Source organism: Perca fluviatilis, chromosome 22 (genome assembly GCF_010015445.1).
Source record: "Perca fluviatilis chromosome 22, GENO_Pfluv_1.0, whole genome shotgun sequence".
Lineage (NCBI taxonomy): Eukaryota > Metazoa > Chordata > Actinopteri > Perciformes > Percidae > Perca > Perca fluviatilis.
In genome coordinates this window covers 14,360,923-14,380,219 of record NC_053133.1, presented here as the reverse complement: position 1 = coordinate 14,380,219, position 19,297 = coordinate 14,360,923, and the positions used below count along the sequence as shown (strand labels likewise).

General features: G+C 40.1%; 3 protein-coding genes across 10 annotated transcripts in view; 1 reads left to right on the top strand and 2 right to left on the bottom strand.

The window, feature by feature from the left end:
• Positions 1–5,284, top strand: part of dok6 (docking protein 6) — a 50,710-nt gene extending 45,426 nt beyond the window's left edge. The window contains exon 9 of the mRNA XM_039789897.1: positions 2,566–5,284. Within this exon, the coding sequence (XP_039645831.1) occupies positions 2,566–2,714 (149 nt within the window). The 3' untranslated portion in view covers positions 2,715–5,284. The remainder of the gene's footprint in view (positions 1–2,565) is intronic.
• cd226 (CD226 molecule) lies at positions 2,646–13,490 on the bottom strand. Of its 6 annotated transcripts, none has more exons than XM_039789891.1 (7): positions 13,359–13,490; positions 12,306–12,629; positions 11,764–12,144; positions 11,121–11,223; positions 10,285–10,365; positions 9,037–9,091; positions 2,646–2,754 (listed from the first exon to the last, which is right to left on the bottom strand). In XM_039789891.1, exons 1-7 carry the CDS (start codon positions 13,420–13,422, stop codon positions 2,671–2,673), a joined length of 1,092 nt encoding a protein of 363 aa, XP_039645825.1. In that variant the 5' UTR covers positions 13,423–13,490; the 3' UTR covers positions 2,646–2,670. The 6 variants fall into 6 exon arrangements, with proteins under 6 accessions (XP_039645825.1, XP_039645829.1, XP_039645828.1 ...); XM_039789894.1 differs by lacking the exon at positions 2,646–2,754 and adding an exon at positions 6,266–6,427; XM_039789890.1 differs by lacking the exon at positions 2,646–2,754 and adding an exon at positions 8,272–8,633.
• A 4,317-nt stretch (positions 13,491–17,807) lies between these two features.
• rttn (rotatin) overlaps positions 17,808–19,297 on the bottom strand; it is a 32,467-nt gene continuing 30,977 nt past the window's right edge. For all 3 annotated transcript variants that reach the window (XM_039789887.1, XM_039789888.1, XM_039789889.1), the window contains exons 47-49: positions 18,426–18,529; positions 18,080–18,149; positions 17,808–17,965 (exon numbers count right to left, since the gene is read on the bottom strand). In XM_039789887.1, the coding sequence (XP_039645821.1) occupies positions 17,886–17,965; positions 18,080–18,149; positions 18,426–18,529 (254 nt within the window). In that variant the 3' untranslated portion in view covers positions 17,808–17,885. The remainder of the gene's footprint in view (positions 17,966–18,079; positions 18,150–18,425; positions 18,530–19,297) is intronic.

Sequence of the window (19,297 nt, the reverse complement as noted above, 5' to 3'; positions counted from 1 at the left end):
AATGGAGCGCTGTTCTTAGTTTGATCAACTGGGAGTGATACGAGGAGATTTTACAGAGGTGAGCAAGAATCAAAGGCACAGGGACAAGACGATAGGGGAACAGGATGATAACACTATCTTATCTGCAACAGGCGACTAGGAATATAGTAGATGCAGATGCAAAAAGTGAATCCTATTAAAAATGCTTTGCAGCCAGGTAAAACGGAGTTCAACTCTTTCTTGGTTGAAGCCATTAGCTTGCATTATTTGAAACTAACTGACCCAATCTTTAGGCTGCATTGAATTGGTCTTTTATAGTGTATCGTTGCTCCTGTGGCTGCTATAGCACTCAAAAGAAACAAAGCTGGATGTCAGCAGCCTTGCATAATCCAGAGTCTGTGCTACACGCAGCCTCTCTTTCTCTGGTTACAGCTGTTACTAGGATGCCATCTGGGCGATAGCACTGTGAGGAAGGAAGGTGTAGACAGGTGTGTGTGTGTGTGTGTGTGTGTGTGTGTGTGTGTGTGTGTGTACAAGCATGCATGAATAGCTGCTTGTGTGCTCAGGTCCACCATTGTATCTGCCAGTGTGTGAGAGTGCCCTCCCTGCCTGTCCTGTCTGCCCTGGCCCAGCAGCTGCCACCCCAGGCCAGATAGGATGACATGACCTTCCCTGGTAATGAAAAGGCACTGACAAATCGCTGTCTGCTTCTCATAGGGATAGGAGAGGAGGAGGGATGCTGTCACCATCTTCGCTCTGTGTTTTTATTACTATTTATTTGCGTGTCTACATTTGTGTCTCCCGTCCAAAAGCGTGGCTCTCGTCGGGGGTCTGGCATCCCACAACAAACGCCGCTGTTTGTGTCAGAGGAGATGATGAGATCTGCTTCGCCCTCTCTGTCTGCACTGGGCTCACTGCCTTTTTTTTTCTTTTTTTTTTCTCTGGTCCAAATTGGCCTTGCTTGAGGAGAGGGATTGTCTTGGCAAAGATGTGAAAAGGATATGCCTGGTTGAGCACCAGTCGTTTCAGCAATCTATTAAGTACAACGTGGAGAGGAGAGAAAGTGTCCTCTTTTTTAACCTGCAGTGGGGTATTTTTCTAGAACCTGGACTAAGCTGCATTTAAAACCTTAAGCCGGAGCATTATCTTATTTTGCTTTTATTTCAGAAAATGGTGGAAGGGAAAGACTAGCAGACAGAGGTGTGTGTGTGTGTGTGTGTGTGTGTGTGTGTGTGTGTGTGTGTGTGTGTGTGTGTGTGTGTGTGTGTGTGTGTGTGTGTGTGTGTGTGTGTGTGTGTGACTCACCTGTTATGGATTGTACTGTTGTGGTCTCATCCTCACACCCACACCAGCCCCTTTGTGCTTCCTCCTTTTCCGCTGTTCCCTTAACTAACACTTGGAAAAAAATTCTCTTCTATTATTTTACTTGCATCATTTCTCCTCGCACACATTTCTGTTAGACTCTCTGTGTCTCTAACACACATTCACACACCCGCTTGACATTGATTGCCAGGCTGACTGGGTCATAATATTCCACATTGTGGTGAGTTGGCAGAGCGTCTTACGGCCTGAGTCCGATTCCCTTTGGTGGCAGCGTGACTAGTGTTGCTAGGTACATACACAGAAAAGGCTGCGTGTGTTTGCTATATTATGAATGATTTGCACAGTTTAACATCTGACTCATTAATAAGTACTTCAGCAGCACCAGCAGAAGAGAAAATTATATCTTTTTCGATGTTGTCGATGTGGCCCTGAAAGAAGACGGCTTATAGAAAACAGAAAGTCAAATTTTGTTTTAATTTCAGTTAACCTTGAGGTAAATTGATTTGAAGTGTATTCACATGCAGAAACTTCTCTTAGCCAGCTGTATCAGTAGGTGCCATAATGTAGAGTAGGTTAGAGTTGATAACAGTGTTGTGTTAGGTTTTGCACCTCCTGAAATATTAATCACTGGCCACTTCCTCCTTGTTCGGTGCATGATCAGCAGCCTGCCAGCCACTTTATCCTGAACTTACCTCGCCGTGTACATCTCCAAACAGCATTCTAATATATTATTAATGGTCTCACAGTAGCACAGAACAGCCCTCCACCCACAAGTATCCATTACTCTGTCTCAGTGCAGTTAACCAATATGAACTGCAGAACAAATTGGTCCAATTAATTTAAATTAAGGTGGAGAGGGTGAAAGCGGGGAAAGAAAGGGAGACAGCACAGTCCAAAAAGGATGAGACGGTGTAGATCACTCTGAAATGAAGTTGTTTATTTCAGGTGAAAGGTTGATTTTCCATAACATCTGTCCATCATACTATTGTACAACGAGGGGTTTATATTTTTGGGTTATCTGAGAACCACCTACACTATTTAAAATGTAATTTTACGTAAATGAAGAATGCCAGGGTTATTCTTGTAATTTTCCTTTGTATATAAAGATATCAGCATAGACAGTAGCTAAGCAACAGTGGTACCATAAATATATTGTCTAAGAAAACAGGATGTAAGGTCCAGGTAAATAAAACAAGGTAAACGTCATCCCTCGCTAAAAAGAAGTGCTCCATTGACTCTTTCTTCACTTTTTTTCCCACACAGAAAGCGGGCTGACAATGACTTTAATCCCTCGAGCACAGACGTTCCCCAGCTTTCTGTCTGATGAACAGGAGGAGAGCCAGCACCAGGAAGAGGCACCGTCGCCCTCTAGTGGCTGTGAATCCAGTTGCAGCCTGAGACCCCTTCAATGACAGAGAATTGCTCCACCAAAACTGGACACTTTCCCCACCACTGTAGAGAGGATGTAGAAATATGTATAGTGACATGTGTAATATATAATTTCCTGGTGATACTTAAACAATAGTGTCAACTGTAGAGCGAGTGGTACATGAAAAGGACCCTGAAAAAGGACCTTTTTGTGTGTTTTGTAACAACAGCAGTAGTTTCAAAGATTGCACCAAAAAGTAAGTGTTTTAATATGTTTTATGTTGTCATTATGCTGTTGAAGCCAGCAGGACCACCTTTTTAAATCACTGCATAACACCTTACAAGAAGTAAGAGGTACAAACACACTAGGGCTGCTGTAAAACAATTTGTCAAAAGGCTTTTGTTCTGAAATTGATGAAATCACACAAGACTCATTCCAACAATGTGCAGCCTTAGCAACCATTTTAAGGGAAACTCGACCATTTTTGACACATAATCCTCCCAATCCTACTGTACTTCTCTCCCTCTCTAGAATGTGAAATTGATCAATGCCTTACACAGAAACAGCTTGTCTTTGATTCAGTGATGAATCAGCTAAAGCCCTTAATTGGTTACAACCAGCAAAGGGAAGAAGTCATTCAGGAATTCCCACATTCAACGATATAGGAGGGGACTGTCACGTCCCAAATAATAGAATGCAACCTTTTCACAGCCTCTACTTTAAACTGCCACTTCTACATTACACTAGCAGAGCAATTTGATTTCAGTAGCTTCCTAGCTCCTATCCAGCCTCATATACAGTATATGATAAGTATTGCATCATGGGACTTATGTGGATTATGGTGTCCAATAATTTGCCCTGCTTGTATGTTATGTTCAGATTTAAAAAATAAATAAATATTAGAATCGATATTTCACTGAGGAAATCTCTGCTGAGTAAAATACATAAAAACAGGCAAAAGACGTTAAAGGAATAGTTTGACATTTTTGGGAAATTGGCAGCTGGTTAGTTTAGCTTAGCATGAAAACGGGAAACAGCTACCCTGGCTCCGTCCAAAGCTAACAAAATATGTGTACCTACACTTGTAAAACAACAACTTACACTTTGATTTTTGTCAGAATAAACAAATGAGGTAAAACAAATGAATGAGTGTGATTTAAAGGTCCTGGTAGGCAGGTTTTGGGGCTAGCTGTTTCAGTGTTTGTGCTAAGATAACTAAGCCAACCAGCTGATAGTGGTATTTAGCATTATCAGAAACAAAATAGTGTATTTTTAAGTTAAGTTTAAAAATATATAATTTTGTTTTCCATCAAGCAACAGTATAGAAACAAAAAAATAAATATTACTGGTCTGTATTATTGGCCGTTGTCACTAAAATAGCCAAAATCAGCAGAAAACGTATCAAATATTTTCAATGAATTCTTTCTGTAGCATGTGAGTGACATGTCACTAAGTATATGACCGCTGTGACAATAAGACTGCACATGCACGAGGAATAAACTTAATAGCAACAGCTCTTAGTATAGAGGGCGAAGCCTAAATAGAATCTGGAGTTACAATACGTAACTATCGTTCTCTGCATTGTCCTCAGTAAGAAGTGCCTTCCGACACAGACCGCAGAGTATGAGACCTAACCAAGGCATTGTCTTTGGGCTTTGAGTTTACCATTGTTGACGGGGTTAAGCTCTGTACCTTCAAAACATTTAAAAAAGTCTTAGGTTCCCCTTCAATACTGTCAACCCAGCTGTGAAATGTCATGTTACACCTGAAACACTTAGCGTTACCTATCGAGACCGTTGGTGGCTGTCAGCACTGCAGACAATTATTCATCTTGTTAAATATTTCTGGTAAAAAAATGATTGTGCTTTTTGTTAAATGTTAAAGCAAGACACAAATCCAGAAATTCTAGCAATTATGAAATGAAAAAAACAATTCCAATGACAATCAGTTTGAGGCAGCAAAACACTCTTTTAATGTCAAACTTAATCACTTATTTTAATGTGTTTTGTTGTTGTTATAATATTCCTGTAGAACTGGAGATACAAGTACAAGCATTTATTTGGGGTGAAGTTAATTTTCGCAGTCAGTCACTTTATTTTGTATATTTGTAATTTAAAGAACTTCATATTAATTTGAGCCTCAAACAAAGTGCCCATCTAAAAATGTGTCTGCTTTACTTAGCCCATAGTAACAGTATGTAGACGGACAGTTAACATATCTGGCCACATTTCTGCCCTAGTTGTCCTGAGTCTTAGCTCAAGTGTGGTTAATAAATGTATGTATAATAGTTCCACTACATCTGGAGCATTAGAGCAGTACTAACTGATAAGACTGGAGAAAGTTCTAGTTGACTGTGTTTATCATTTGCAATTTTGTTTTTTTATTATTGTTGCAATTCAGTTGCTTGTAGGTATGACGTGTCATCATGATTTCTGTTATTGTCACTACGGTATATGATTGTGTTTGTGTCCATCACGTTTTGTGTTCTGTTACCGTCAGAATATATGTTGATAGCACTTTGAATACTTAGTGTAGCACTACAGTTTTCACTAAATGTACATATGTAATGTTTTTGATGATAAATAGGTAATAAATTGAATGTTCTATCATGTATATGCATATTCGCTTTTTTACCAAGAGGTACAAAAATAGATTAATGCCTCTCCTATCTAAATTTTAAGCTAGAGCCAGGCCGGTTAGCTTAGTTAGCTTTTCAGACCAAACGTGACTAATTCATGCAGATAAATCACATGTTTATTCACATTTATTGGACATTTTTTGGTTCCATTTAAACTTAAAAGACGTAGTCTCGCATTGCCAGAACCTCAGCGCAAAATTTAAATTTTCTGTGTAATGCACAGAACATGTGCAACATTCGTGTCAGTCTTGAAAAATCTTTTCATTTAGTTTTTTCGTTTTGTCCCTGGTAAATGGCTTTATGGAGGACATTTATTGGAAATTGTTTGGGGTGTTCCATTTAAACTGGCCAGGCAAAGGAACTTACTGTTGTCTCCGCTGTTAGCATGGCAGCCTCACGGTGACAACAAGATTTCAAGAATAATTGCTCAAGACAGTCACAGCCAAGCACAAAATCCTAAATTAAACAAACTAGTCCTGTTAATTAGTGAGCTTCAGCTTTGCTGTTAACCTCGAACAAAGCTATGCTAGCTGTTTCCTCCCGTTTAGTCTTTGTGCTAAGCCAAGATAACTCACTGCTAGCCTGCTAGAAAACTCTTCATATTTATGGTATCAATCTTCTCAACTAACTCTCAGCAAGAAAGTGGATAAGCATATTTCAGAAACTGTCAACCTATTCCATGAAGAATTTAAGCACAAACACGAAGAGGTTCTTCAAATTCACAGCAAATCATTTGGTTTCCTCGACAGTTTTCAGTCAACACTTGATTCTTTCGCTTTAGTTTCTTCTTATCACGCTCCCACTTCACAGGAAATGACAGAGGTAGTGGCTATGACATTGTTTTATTCATACCATATGGGAGTCTTTTACAGTCACACACATCATTTTCAGTATTGCTGGGCATACACACGCAGCATCACAAGTGTCACAGTCAAATTTATAGTTACAGCTTCTACTGTTTTTCCGCGAACAGCAAGATGAGAGAATGAAGGCAAAAACTTGTGATTCCAAACTATATTGTCCCTTTATGTTCCACATTTCTAGCTTGTCCACATTTGTCTTGTTTCCTAGCAGGATAGCCTGCATATCCATTAGGGCCTCTGCCACTGCCTCCATTTCTATGGAGATAAATGAATCACATTACACATAAACAACACACAGCTTAATAGTACTACCATAAACCTTACATTTCGGTTTACAGAAGCATATAGACAAGCTTATAAATCATACAAAATCATTAATACAACTTGTGACAGCTTATCATAAAAATGATAATGATTTTTAAATGACATTTTAAAACAGAAAAAAAAGAAAAAGAACCAACACATTCATCATCACACCATAGATAGACAAAGTATAAGGAGCTATAAACTAAAGCACAGGATTATCTAATTAGAGTTTAGCTTTCACAATAAGAGCGTGCTGTAACTAGAATGCAGCCATCCTAGACAGAGAGCCCTTTGGGGAAAGCAACGGTCTCAAGTGACGGTACAGTGCTGAGTGACTGCTTTTCTTTTCCGTTAGATGATTAGACACCATTGTCAAGCTTTGAATGGAAACCGGGAGGGATGAAAGTAAAAGGAGAGCAATTACACAGGCTTTTGTCAATCGTTTTACTCGGGGGTTAGGGATGTGAAAAGAATGATTATACAGGCTTTTTGTCTGCTCTTTCTGCATGATGGTTACTGTCAAATATTGTTTTGCCCAAAACAAATATTTCCTCAACACTGATTATGAAGTACATACTACATTTAATTAGTGGGAGCAGGGTTGGACACAAACAAACCCGCCAGCTCTCTGAGACTTAGATGAGCACCAGCTTGTTAACTCATTTCAAACCGCAGTATGAATAATAATCAGTGTCAGAATGATCCCTGCATCTTATTTTTTTTTTTTAAGTTTATTTTTGCCTATGTATAAAGTGGCTTCAGAAACTATTCAGACCCTTTCACTTTTTGCACACTTTATTGGGTGTACATGTGACATGCAGTGTGAATTGTGGGACCTTAATTACACAGGTGTGTTCACCACAGGTGGACTCCAATCAAGTTCTACACACATCTCAGCCAACAGGATGCACCTGACCACAATTTGGAGTGCCACAGCAAAGGGTCTGAATACTTAGGGAAAATAAATGTTAGTTTTTGATTTTTAATTAATTTGCAAACATTTCTAACAACATATTTTCACTTTGACATTATGAGTTATTGAGTGTAGACGGAGCAGTGTTGGGCGTTTAAGTATAACGGCGTTACTAACGGCATTGTTTTTTCAGTAACGGAGTAATCTAATTAATGACTTTTCCCATCGTTGCAACGCCGTTATCGTTACTGAGAATGTAAAGTGGCGCGTTACTACAATTTGGTTGAATGAAGCGTGAGGTGTCAGGCTTTGGCTACACATCAGCTGCCTGGAGAGAGCAGGGGTGGGGATGATGACACCATTGCAAATGCGATGATGATTGGCTGGGTGGGCGGATGCCCTGCTCACGCTGTCTCACTGCACGCTTTGACTACCACTAAACACAAGACAGCGACAATGGCGAGGAGCCAGGGAAATTCAAAGGTAGCGTTCTCGAACTTGGAAGTACCGGCACTACTTCTCGCTCATTGAAATTAAAGGCAAGAATGTTTATGTAACATGCACGCTATGCCCAGGAAAAAAGACTTTATCCGCGTCTGCCTCAAGCAACTCGAATCTTATGAAGCACCTCACATCAACACATGCTAACACTTGTTGCTGCTGCTAACCCAACCCCGAGCCCAAATGCAGCTAGCGTGAGCTCCAGCAAAGGAGACGGAGTCACTCTGTTAAAACAAGCAACTCTCGATTTTTCGGGTCAGCAACATCTTTAAAGTTGTTATAGAACGTAATAGCGTGATATAACATGAAAAAAAACTTCACAGTTACTTTGCTGAGTAACTAATTACTTTTATGTAGTAACTGAGTTACTAACTCAATTACTTTTTGGGAGAAGTTATTTATAACTGTAACAAATTACTTTTTTAAAGTAAGATGACCAACACTGAGATTGAGAAATTGCAATTCTATCCACTGAAAATTACCATAATGTGTGCAAAAAGGGAAGGGGTCTAAATACTTTTTTTTTTAAGCCACTGGGAATCAATCTGCTTTGTGTGTGAAAGCCTACACATTCACATTATGCAGTGCGTCAAATTTTATGTATGCTCATTTATTATGAAGCTGACGTTTGGTTTTGTGTGATCGTGCAGTCTGTAGGTTGGCATAGACTGGGCAATTTTGTATCTGCCTGGACTCCTTTGCCATCCTGGGACACACAGAGATGTTCTCATAGAAGTTTGGCTGTGAATATGAGGTAGAATTTATTAGTATATGAAGTGTTAGACAAGGACATGTGACCGATGAAGTAATGACTGAGCTTGGCAAAAAGTTAAAAAGAAAATCCAATCAATGAGCTGAAATATGATTTTATGATAATATAAAATTACCTTATTACATTACATATGATTACTTCAAAAAGACATCCCATTGTCAGTTATTCGTAAAGCAGCATTAGTTAAGTCAGCAAACATAAATACAGTGTATCAGGTTACATGATAGGATGTGCTGTATCAAACATGATTGATTAACTGTAACGTGTAACAGTTTTATAGTTAAGTGCATGTCTGAAGAGAAGGTAAGGGAGGGCCTCAAACATGTCAAGTGTCAAAATAACAGTAGATATGATGACTAATGTGAGGCTCACCTGTCTTTGAGATGGGTGCAGTTTGACTCTGTACTCCTCTCTCCTGTTCTTCTTCCTGTGGGAATGTAGGACTTTTTCATAAGTGGGCAATTTCAGATGCAACTTCACACTTATCTGATTATTTCTTATGTGAAAGTTTCTTCTGAAAGCACCAATATCGAAACAATAGAAGAATAGAGTCCCATTTTTAGCCATGCTAGCAGCTAGATGCTCAAAGGATGGCTGTATTGGTATGTTGTCCAGTGCACCACTTTGGTTCAGCCTGAAATATCTCAAAAACTATTGGATGAATTACCATGAAATGTTCGGGGCTTAGGGGTTGCCTTAAGCAAAAACCCCTGAATCTTAAACCATTCGTGATCCCCAGAGGATCAGTTGGATAAATCGGAAATCATAAGATGATTAACAGGACAGGAAAGGAAAAAAAACATATTTCTGACAGACTTCCCTCTAATCTTTACTTTTTCTTTTGAATAACTCAATAATTTTACCTCTTTCAGTGCAACACAATCTCGTACCTAAACAACATTATAGGTCAATTTCCAAAGACTCCCAATGCAACTGTTCTATTTACTGCCGCACCGGTAACTATGTGACCGTTCTATTTAACATAACAGAGATAACGTGAAACAGAATTAGTTCAGTTAAGGCAACAAAAATACTTTCACAACTATAGTTCGGTGGACTCTGTGCGATTCGGGGGTGAAGTTGCAACATTCTTGCATTTTTCATTTTGTTCGGTTTGCTTTCACGCTGCACTTTGTCAAACGCACCAAACACTGTAAACACACGTCGCTTGTTCATTGGACAGAATATCCGAATCTGGCCGACACTTCTGGTTTCACCAAATTTATAATCATGTCTTGGGTTTTGTGATTCTGCTTTAGTCTTTCTAATATTTTAGAAGGCGAACGATGAGCAGCTGACGAGACAGCGAGTGAAAGAGAGAGAGAGAGAGAGAGAGAGAGAGAGAGAGAGAGAGAGAGAGAGAGAGAGAGAGGGATGATGTATTCACGCAGACGACCAGTGATGTGTGCTCAGAACAGCTTATGGATCTGAAAGTTATCATCTCTTAAATCATATATAAATCTGTAAATTGTGTGTAAGGTTGAAAATGCCGGCTAGTAAATGCTCTGTTTTTGGTTCACTTCCTGCATTTGGGTCGGACCGCGTTCTCACCTGAAGTGAACCGAACTGTAGTTCATTTGGAAGCAAACCAAGACCAGAGTTTGTTTGTTTGATCCTCACCTGATGAGGTGAGGTTTCAGATGAGCCTTCACACCAGCCCAAACGAATCGGACTATCCTACCAAACGCTCCAGGGTTCGTTCTGAACGGACCAAACGAGGTAGGTGTAAAAGCGACCTTAGTTAGGGTTAGTAAAACATTATGGACTTGCTTAAAATGAGTCACGTAAAACTACTGACGTCACAGACAGCCACTGCATCACGGACCAAGCTCTGTAATACTTGAATACTTGGTTAATTTCAAAATGACAGTTGACTTTTGGTTTCACATGGGACACGAACCCCCGGTCTCCTGAGTAAAAGTCCTGTGTTTTTGTTTGACCCATCCACAACCCCAACCTGCCTCCTCATGCAGAATCTTTGTCACCTCACTTTCTTGTTTGCTCTTACGGTAATTACTACGGCAAATAGAGGTCGCTGCCTAACTAGAAACTTAATTCTGGGTCGTTATGAGCTGCTTGAATAATCAACATAAATGGTTGTTTTCTGGGTGAAGTCGGGCTGTTTGGAGTATTGTAATTTTATTTAAATTAAATAAAAACAAAAGTTGCACTACCAGAAGGTCAACATTTTCACTTATCCACTGAAATATCTCAACATCTTCTTTATTGGCACAACATTTTGTTCAGACATCCATAGGTGCCAGACAAGAAATCCTTGAAGAGTTGTCGATCCCATGACTTTTCTCTAGCCCCACCATGATGTTGACAGTGGACCACTACTGGATGGATTTCCATGAAATGGATGAAATAAATAAATAGACCCATATTTTACAATTAAGATTAGTTTGGGAGTTTTGTTTGCTAAAGATATATGAAACCACAGTGTGGGATCTTACCTGTGCTTCACCGCTAGTATGATGATGGCAATAAGTAGAATAAGCCCAGCAGCTCCAGCCCCAATGTAAATATACATCATGTACACAGATAGGCTGAATCCACCTGAAAATGAGAGAAAATAATGAAAAAGAAATACCATAACAACCTGAAAGCGAAGGTAATCTACTGAAGATAATAATACAATAGTGTGGTTTTATTCGTATTTGTGGTGAATGATACGTATATTTCACTTGTTTGCTCATGACTCACAGATACAACATCACATTAAAGGAAACATTACAGTACAGTACAGTACAGTACACACACACACACACACACACACACACACACACACACACACACACACACACACACACACACACACACACACACACACACACACACCCCTCTAACATTATTCAGAGATGTTCCACAGGATGTTGTGGTTTCAGCAGGTGGAGGTCTGTCTGAGTCTGCTGAACTCTTTGAGATTAACATCACAAGCATTGTTTTATTGTATTCATTATGTTTCATCAATCACTGTGCTCTGTGAGACAAATTTGCGTCCATAAATCATTCTAAGTATGAGAAACGATGTATCATCCAGCCATAAGGCCGTACCATATGTGTGTGTTAATTACTGCATGATGTCTGTCTTTGTACCTGGAGGGGGCACAGTGAGCAGCACAGTGGTGGTCCGCACCCCTGCATCTGTGCTGAAGGTGCAGCGGTAGAAACCACCATCTTCCTGCACCACACCCGTCAGGTGCAGACTGACATCCAGGCTGTCTGCACAGCTGACCCTGACCCTGTCGCTGTAGTCCTCGCCCAACAGGCCCCCTTCCACCTTCTTACACACACCGATAATGCCCCAGGGCTGGCCATATGGCATCTTCTCCAAAATGACCTGGTAAACGGTACCATTGTGCTCGTGGTTACAGCTGATGGTCAGGTTGTTGTCCGGCTCTGCCAACAACTCTGTGTCCGTCTTGATCACCTCTGGGGTGGGGGACCCTGTGCTGTTGTCTTCCTCTGGGGGCTCATCTGTAAACACAAGCCACACTGGAAATAGCTCGTCAAAGAAAAAAAAGAAATCTTAATGCGTGACGGAAACGAAACAATCTATAAAGTTTCATTTCCAACATCATTCAGCGGGGGAGCTTCAAATTTCCACCTCAGTATTTTTTTTTGCCATTTCTTTTTACCTAAATCTTCCACCTGAATGTTCCTTGTCCAGGGGCCTTGAGGGAAGGTCTGAACAGAGCAGTGGTAAACCCCGATATCCTGGTGAGTGACATTCCTCATGGAAATACTTCCGTCCATAGGCGTGGTCCTCAGGAACTCTATCCTTTCCCGGTAATGGTGAGAAAAGACCACTCCATACTCTGGATGGAAAATAGCTACCGGATCTTTGTCTGGTACTTTGGTCCAGGACACCATGCTGAGGTTGCCGTCCCAGGGACACAAACAGTTGAGAACCATCCCTTCCTCCAGACGGACTGTAGCAGCCTCCATCTGCTGGACAGCAACTGGACAGAGTGCATTTTTCTGTTAATTCAGACAGAATCTAGAAATCACGCATCTATAAATGTGCAAACTGATAAATCAGTAAATGAAACCAATAAATCTCAAAGGATATACAAGAACAACCTGTTGTAGGATTATAACAAATTGATATTTTTATATATTTTACATGTATCATATCAGAATCCTAAACTTTAGAGAAATAGTTTACACCGATTCGGCCCAAAAAAAAAGAAGAAAATGCCATGTTTCCCCCTCTAAATCTCCTCTACTTGAAGATTAACACAGCCATTCACAGCTTTGAGGCCATCCTTGGGTTAATGGTAATTATGCTAATTTAAGCCAGTACACATACACACGACTGACAATAGTTGGTGATCAAGCTTCCAAGTTTTCAAAGCCTTTTATCCGAGCTGAATGACAACTGATTTCAAGTCCAGTGATGCCCTTGGGAGAGTTCTGGCAGCTTTAGAATAGTAATGTCTCGCAAAACTCACAATAACAAGCTGTTCTACCATCTTCCAATTTAAATCAAAACAAATGATGGCATAAAGGAATGTTTAGTTTAAATTACTGATTAGAAATGAAAGATTAGAAACTGATGAAACGACATGAAAATATTTAAATAAATTAGCCTTTCAGAGTACTGAGAGAAGTGAATGCCACCTTCAACAGTCAATAAAAGTGTTTGCCATACATTAATCCACTATAAACTTTAAAAATATCAACCATACCTTTAAGAAAAGGAAGAAAGATGAGTACCACGAAGTACCAGTGGTCCTTCTGTACAGCTTCCATCTTGCCCCACCGAGAGAGAATGAAAGCTGCATTGATGAGACGAGTGGAGAAGCACCAGAGCTGCACTTCCTGCTAGCTCTCTGGCTACAGAAAAACACTTGAGCTACGGGGGCACACTTCATGGTAGCCCGCTGTTGGCTCATTCCACACAGAGGGGCACTTTATCACCAGGGCTGGGAGTGGGAGGCAAGCTTATGGAATAACGTGGCACGTTGGGATCCATACTGATGTTTTCTAAATTGTTCCGACGTTGCATTTCATAAAACATAAAATCACAATTAAAGGATCTACACTACCGGTCAAAAGTTTTAGAACACCCCAATTTTTTTAGTTTTTTATTGAAATTTTAGCAGTTCAAGTCCAGTGAATAGCTTGACATGGTAAAAAGGTAAGTGGTGAACTGCCTGAGGTTAAAAAAAAAGTAAGGTTACCCAAAAGGCCTTTTTCAGGGAACAAGAAATGGGTAAACAACATAAAGCTGTTCTGCAGCAATGGAGGTTGATCAAGCTTTGAAAGTTGGTGCTAACAATTCCCACAGATGTTCCAACTTGTCTGGATTACTTACAACCCCCTCTGTTTGTATAAAAGTATTGTTGGAACACACTGTGGTACCATACCCTCGTAAGCATTATTTGAACAGTATTGTACTGCAGAAAGTAGTGTGTTGCTATAAAAATGGCGGGAAAAAGGCAATTAACAATGGAAGAGAGACAGACCATCATAACACTTAAGAATGTTGGTCTTTCCTACAGAGAAACTGTAAAGAAAGTCAAGGTGTCAGTGAGTACAGTATTCTCGTATCAAAAGGCACTTAGAAACTGGGGGGAACTCTGACAGGAAGAGGTCTGGCAGACCCAAAGCCACAACAGAATCAGAAGACAAGTTTCTGAGAGTCAACAGCTTACGTGATAGGCGGCTCACAGGACAACAGCTTCAAGCACAGCTTAATAGTGGTCGTAATAAGCAAGTCTCAGTTTCAACTGTAAAGAGAAGACTTTGAGCTGCAGGTTTGATAGGTCGAGGTGCAGCAAGAAAGCCATTGCTAAGACGTCAGAATAAGAAAAAGAGGCTTGCCTGGGCCAAGAAACATCGTCATCGACATTGAAATCTTCGGTTCATCACGCAGGATTTTTGTACGCCGTCGAGTAGGCGAAAGGATGGTTCCTCAGTGTGTGACATCAACTGTCAAACATGGAGGAGGAAGCATGATGGTCTGGGGCTGTTTTGCTGGATCCAGGGTCGGTGATTTGTACAGAGTGAAAGGCACCCTGAACCAAAACGGCTATGGGTTAAAAAAAAAACGGATAAATGTACAATGTCACTGTGTTGGCATTTTGTTATGCATTTATTTCTGTTACTGTCTAATAAATCAATCAATCAATCAATCAATCAATCAATCAACCAACCACAGCCTTTTGCAGCACCACGCAGTACCCTCTGGTATGCGCCTAGTTGGTCAGGGGTTCATCCTACAGCAAGATAATGACCCAAAACATAAGTCCAAGCTATGCCAGAACTACCTTAGCAAAAAAGAACAAGATGGTAAGCTTAAAAAAAAAAGGAGTGGCCAGCACAGTCACCAGACTTAAACCCCATTGAGCTGGTTTGGGATGAACTGGACAGAAAAGTGAAAGCAAAGCAACCTACAAGTGCCACACATTTATGGGAACTTCTGCAACAGAGTTGGGAAGAACTTTCTGAAGAATATTTGATTTCCATTGTAGAAAGAATGCCACGAGTGTGTTCAGCTGTTATATCTGCCAAAGGGCGCTACTTTGATGAGTCCAAAATTTAAAATACATTTTCAGAATCAGAAATACTTTAACAATCCCAGGGGGAAATTATTTTTGTAACAAAAAAAAAAACAAATAATTATCAACAACATATATAAAAAAAATAAAAATAAATAATACAGGTTAAGTCAAATAGTCAATAAAAAATATTGCAGGAATAGTCTAAGAAGGGCATGTTTGAAGATGTACAGGGGGTGTGTGACCTGGAGGTGGTTTAATCCACAGGCAGGAAATGTGGCTGTGGTGCATCTGGGTGAGGAGCCTGCGAAGGTGCTCCTCGCTGGGCCTGTGTGTTGTAGAGAGGGCGGAGACAACCAAGATGGACAGAAGCTGGACAGCATCCTCCTCTCAGCCACGGCGTCAGTGTGTCCAGCTCCTCCCACATCACCTGCCTCCTGATCAGTTTATCTGTTGGTGTCTGCATAATCATCCCACTGCCCTACGTGACAGAAGAAGATAGCACTGGCCACAACAGACTGATAAACACCTCAACTCCGGCAGATGTTAAAGGACCTCAGCCTCCTCAGGAAAAAGAGTCGACTTTGGCCCTTTTTGTAGACAGCCTTGGCGTGTCTAGTCCAGTCCAGTTTATTGTTTAAGTACACCCTCAGGTACTTGTACTCCTCAACAGTGTCCACAGGGACCCCCCTGGATGGAAACAGGGGTCCCAGATGATTTCGCCCTCCTCAGATCCAATACAAGCTCCGTCGTTTTTGTCACATTGAGCCGCAGATGGTTCAGCTCACTCCAATGGACAGTTGGTTTATAAATTCATTCCATGATTTATTTTTTAACTTAAATTGTTCATTTGTTCTATTCTTTCATTTCAGAGTACAATAAGACATTGAACTGCATGAATTTCAATAGAAACCTGGAAAAATTGGGGTGTTCTAAAACTTTTGACCGGTAGCGTATATCTTTGAATTGAAATAAAATTAGTTTTGTGAGAATTTTTAAGAAGAAGATTTCTAAGAATGTCAATGTTAGTTTCTGAAATATAATAAAACTTAGCACAAAAAGAAAGGAAATTTGTGTTTGGTAGATTATTTCTCTGTGGTAACAATGCATTTGTGGGATGAGCAGCAGCGCTGAGTATGTGGGTTGCTCCCATGAAAAATTTGCCAAATCTTCTCTGCCATTGCCAAACAGTTTATTTTGCTGTTTGCTATTGAAACTTGTTTTGATGCTTGTCATCATTGGAGGCAATCTCAATGCAGAGATATAGATGAGATTCTGCAACCAGTGGCAATCCCATATCTCCACAGTCTGGGACCGAACTCTATCCTCCAAGATGACAACGCTCACCCCCACAGGGTGGGGTTTATCAGAGGCTACCTCCAGATTTTTGGAGTGGAGAGGATTGAATGGCCAATAAGAACGCTATCTTAATATCTGATGTCTACTCAAAAAGTGCTCCTGCGGTCTATATTAACAATTTTTGAAAGTCTGTCTCTTATTTCCCTCTGTTTAGACTAATACTTTTATTTTTACTTTAATATTATATTATTTGTATATATTTTTGTATCTTATTTGTTTACTTATTGCAATGACTGAATATCTGTAAACTATTTTTGGAAATTAAGTTTAAAAAAAGCAGGGTGTTGGGGGATCACTTTTTCTTCAAACCGCAGTTTTTGCAAGTTCCCGCAATTTTTGCAAGTTCCCGCAATTTTTGCAAGTTCCCGCAATTTCATCGCATAAAATTGCATAAATATCCTGCATATTCCATCGCATTTTTTAAGAAAACATGCCGCATAATCAAGGATTTTTGACCGCAACAATCACAAAAAAACTCCACGTTTTTCTGGAAGGACTGTACTGAGGCTCCCGTTTGTGAAATGAATACATTGTTAAACTGACAATATGCCTTGTTTCTTCAAACTTGTCGAGTCAATGGCAGAATAAACAGTTTGGCATTGGCAGAGAAGATTTGGCAAATTTTTCATGGGCCCAACCCACGTACTCAGCGCTGCTGCTCATCCCACAAAATGCATGTTCCTTACAAATGGGGCACCCTTTGAAAGGGAACTAAACAGGCTTTCCAACGATATAAGATTTATTGCCAAAAAGCATTGTTACCACAGAGAAATAATCTACCAAACACAAATTTCCTTACTTTTTGTGCTAAGTTTATTTAATGGATTGCCATGACATTTTTTACAGCCATTCATGGCTCCCAGAGGATGAATCCTACTGACATTGGTCACCCCCTCATCTTTTCCTCTAGCGCCACCATGAGGTTGACATTTGTGGTTCGAGTGAAAATGGTGAACATGGTAAAACAGTACACCTGCTAAACCTCAACATGCTAGCACTAGAGCCACTAACATGTCCAATTGTTTCCTGTAAACACAAGGTTTTCATTGTCTGTGGAAGCTTTTTGTCAGAGTTCAGTTGGTTATCACCGACTAACCCAAGGTGGCATGTTGTTAACAGCAGCTTAACACCACCACAACCACAATAGCTGTGTTTAGAGCCACAGCTGGTATACTTCCTTAAAAAATGACTGACATGTTTAAGAAAAAAAAACACCACAAAGTATCATGCCAATGTGTACAATTTGTTCCAGTGAAATCAGACCATACAAGACGGTAGCTAAAATCTGCCACTTTAATATCAAAATGAATTAATAGGATAAAACATGATTCAAAACAAACAATAACAATACAATCAGTTACTTAGCAGCTGGGAAAGGGTTTCAAGGCACTGCAACAGGTAGGTAGTCATAGGATCCTCCTTGTTCTCTGCATCTGCAGTTTATAGGAAAAAAAAACAACTATTGTAAACAATAGGATATGCAAATGTTCACATTCAGCACCAAGGCAGGTGCTGATATGTCTTCATCAAAGTGAATAAATGCATACCCTTCTTGGAGATGGTACGTGCCTCCTCAATTCTCAATCGAACAGAGGGACACTTCAAAGTAGTCTTAGCCTTTGAGGGGAAATTAGAAAGACAGATTAGGAAGAGTTGTGATGAGCCTGAAATCAGGGGAGTTCTTTTTTCGGTTTATAATCAGGAGATAAAAAAGGTTGGTCATTTCTTTCGTATGTGAGAGGACATTGAAGCTTTCAAGCCGATTTATATAGAGTGAAGACACCCCATTGACATATATCACCAATAAACTCCAATACCAGCTAGTGAAATTCACCGTCACTACAATAAAGTTTTAGTGCTTTTGTGTGTGCATGTGTGTGTGTGTGTGTATACCCTCTGATTGTTATGGAGCAATGCCCAAAGTGCAGATGCTCCCATAGAGCGGGTTTCCATCTCTTTACTGTTCAGACAACTTAGTAACACCTTCATGGCTTTGTCTGAAAGAAAGATGTGCAGTTAGTCAGAGGCGTACAACTGTCAGATCGCTATCAGTCTGCTGAAAAAAAAAAATCTTTTCATTCAAAATGACAACAGTCCCCTTTAAAAGGAATCTAGTTATCAAAACAGAATATATTGGCAAATATATAAGCATATGGAAAACTGTTGACCTGGATAACACAAGATATTGATATTTTTACGTGCAAATCACTGATTGCTGAAACTAGTTTAAGTAAGTTTCATCACACTGTCATTATCTGGGTCATTTCCTCATGTCTCACAGCGACATTAGATTTGCCTATTCATGAGGAAATTTGACAATGGCAATGTGGTTATATCACTCATTTCCTGTAAGATGATTGATGTACACTATTGATGAAGATAATATTGCATGCACAACATTCACAGGAAATGTGATCTTTCCACAGGAAACCCACCTGGTCGTACAACTCACACCTACAGCTTGCATTGCAGAAGTGGCGAGGGGCACAATCTGTCTTTTAGTTTCTCTTGCTCTCCTTTTTTCATCTACAGTACCTGTCTAAGAATCATTAATCTTCTGCTGCATTTTTCCTACTAAATGAATGGGTTTCTAAAAATGTCTTTAACATCAAATGCTATGATTTTGCCTTCAATCGGAGCGATCGCAGAGCAGTTTGAGCTGTTGTATATGATAAAACTGCCAACCAGAAATTGAGTGGCTGCCAATGCCAACAATTTGTCTGGACTTTCAGCAGAAATAGAGCCACACACTCGGTGGTGCAATC

What these genes read in the sequence shown, in the direction of transcription:
- cd226 (XM_039789890.1), bottom strand. Translation starts at nt 13,422, where the DNA reads ATGGAAGCTGTACAGAAGGACCACTGGTACTTCGTGGTACTCATCTTT. An exon ending in CATTCAGGTGGAAGATTTAG is followed by an intron (nt 12,145 to 12,305) that starts GTAAAAAGAAAT and finishes TTGTGTTTACAG; the next exon opens with ATGAGCCCCCAGAGGAAGAC. An exon ending in GCTCACTGTGCCCCCTCCAG is followed by an intron (nt 11,224 to 11,763) that starts GTACAAAGACAG and finishes TCTCATTTTCAG; the next exon opens with GTGGATTCAGCCTATCTGTG.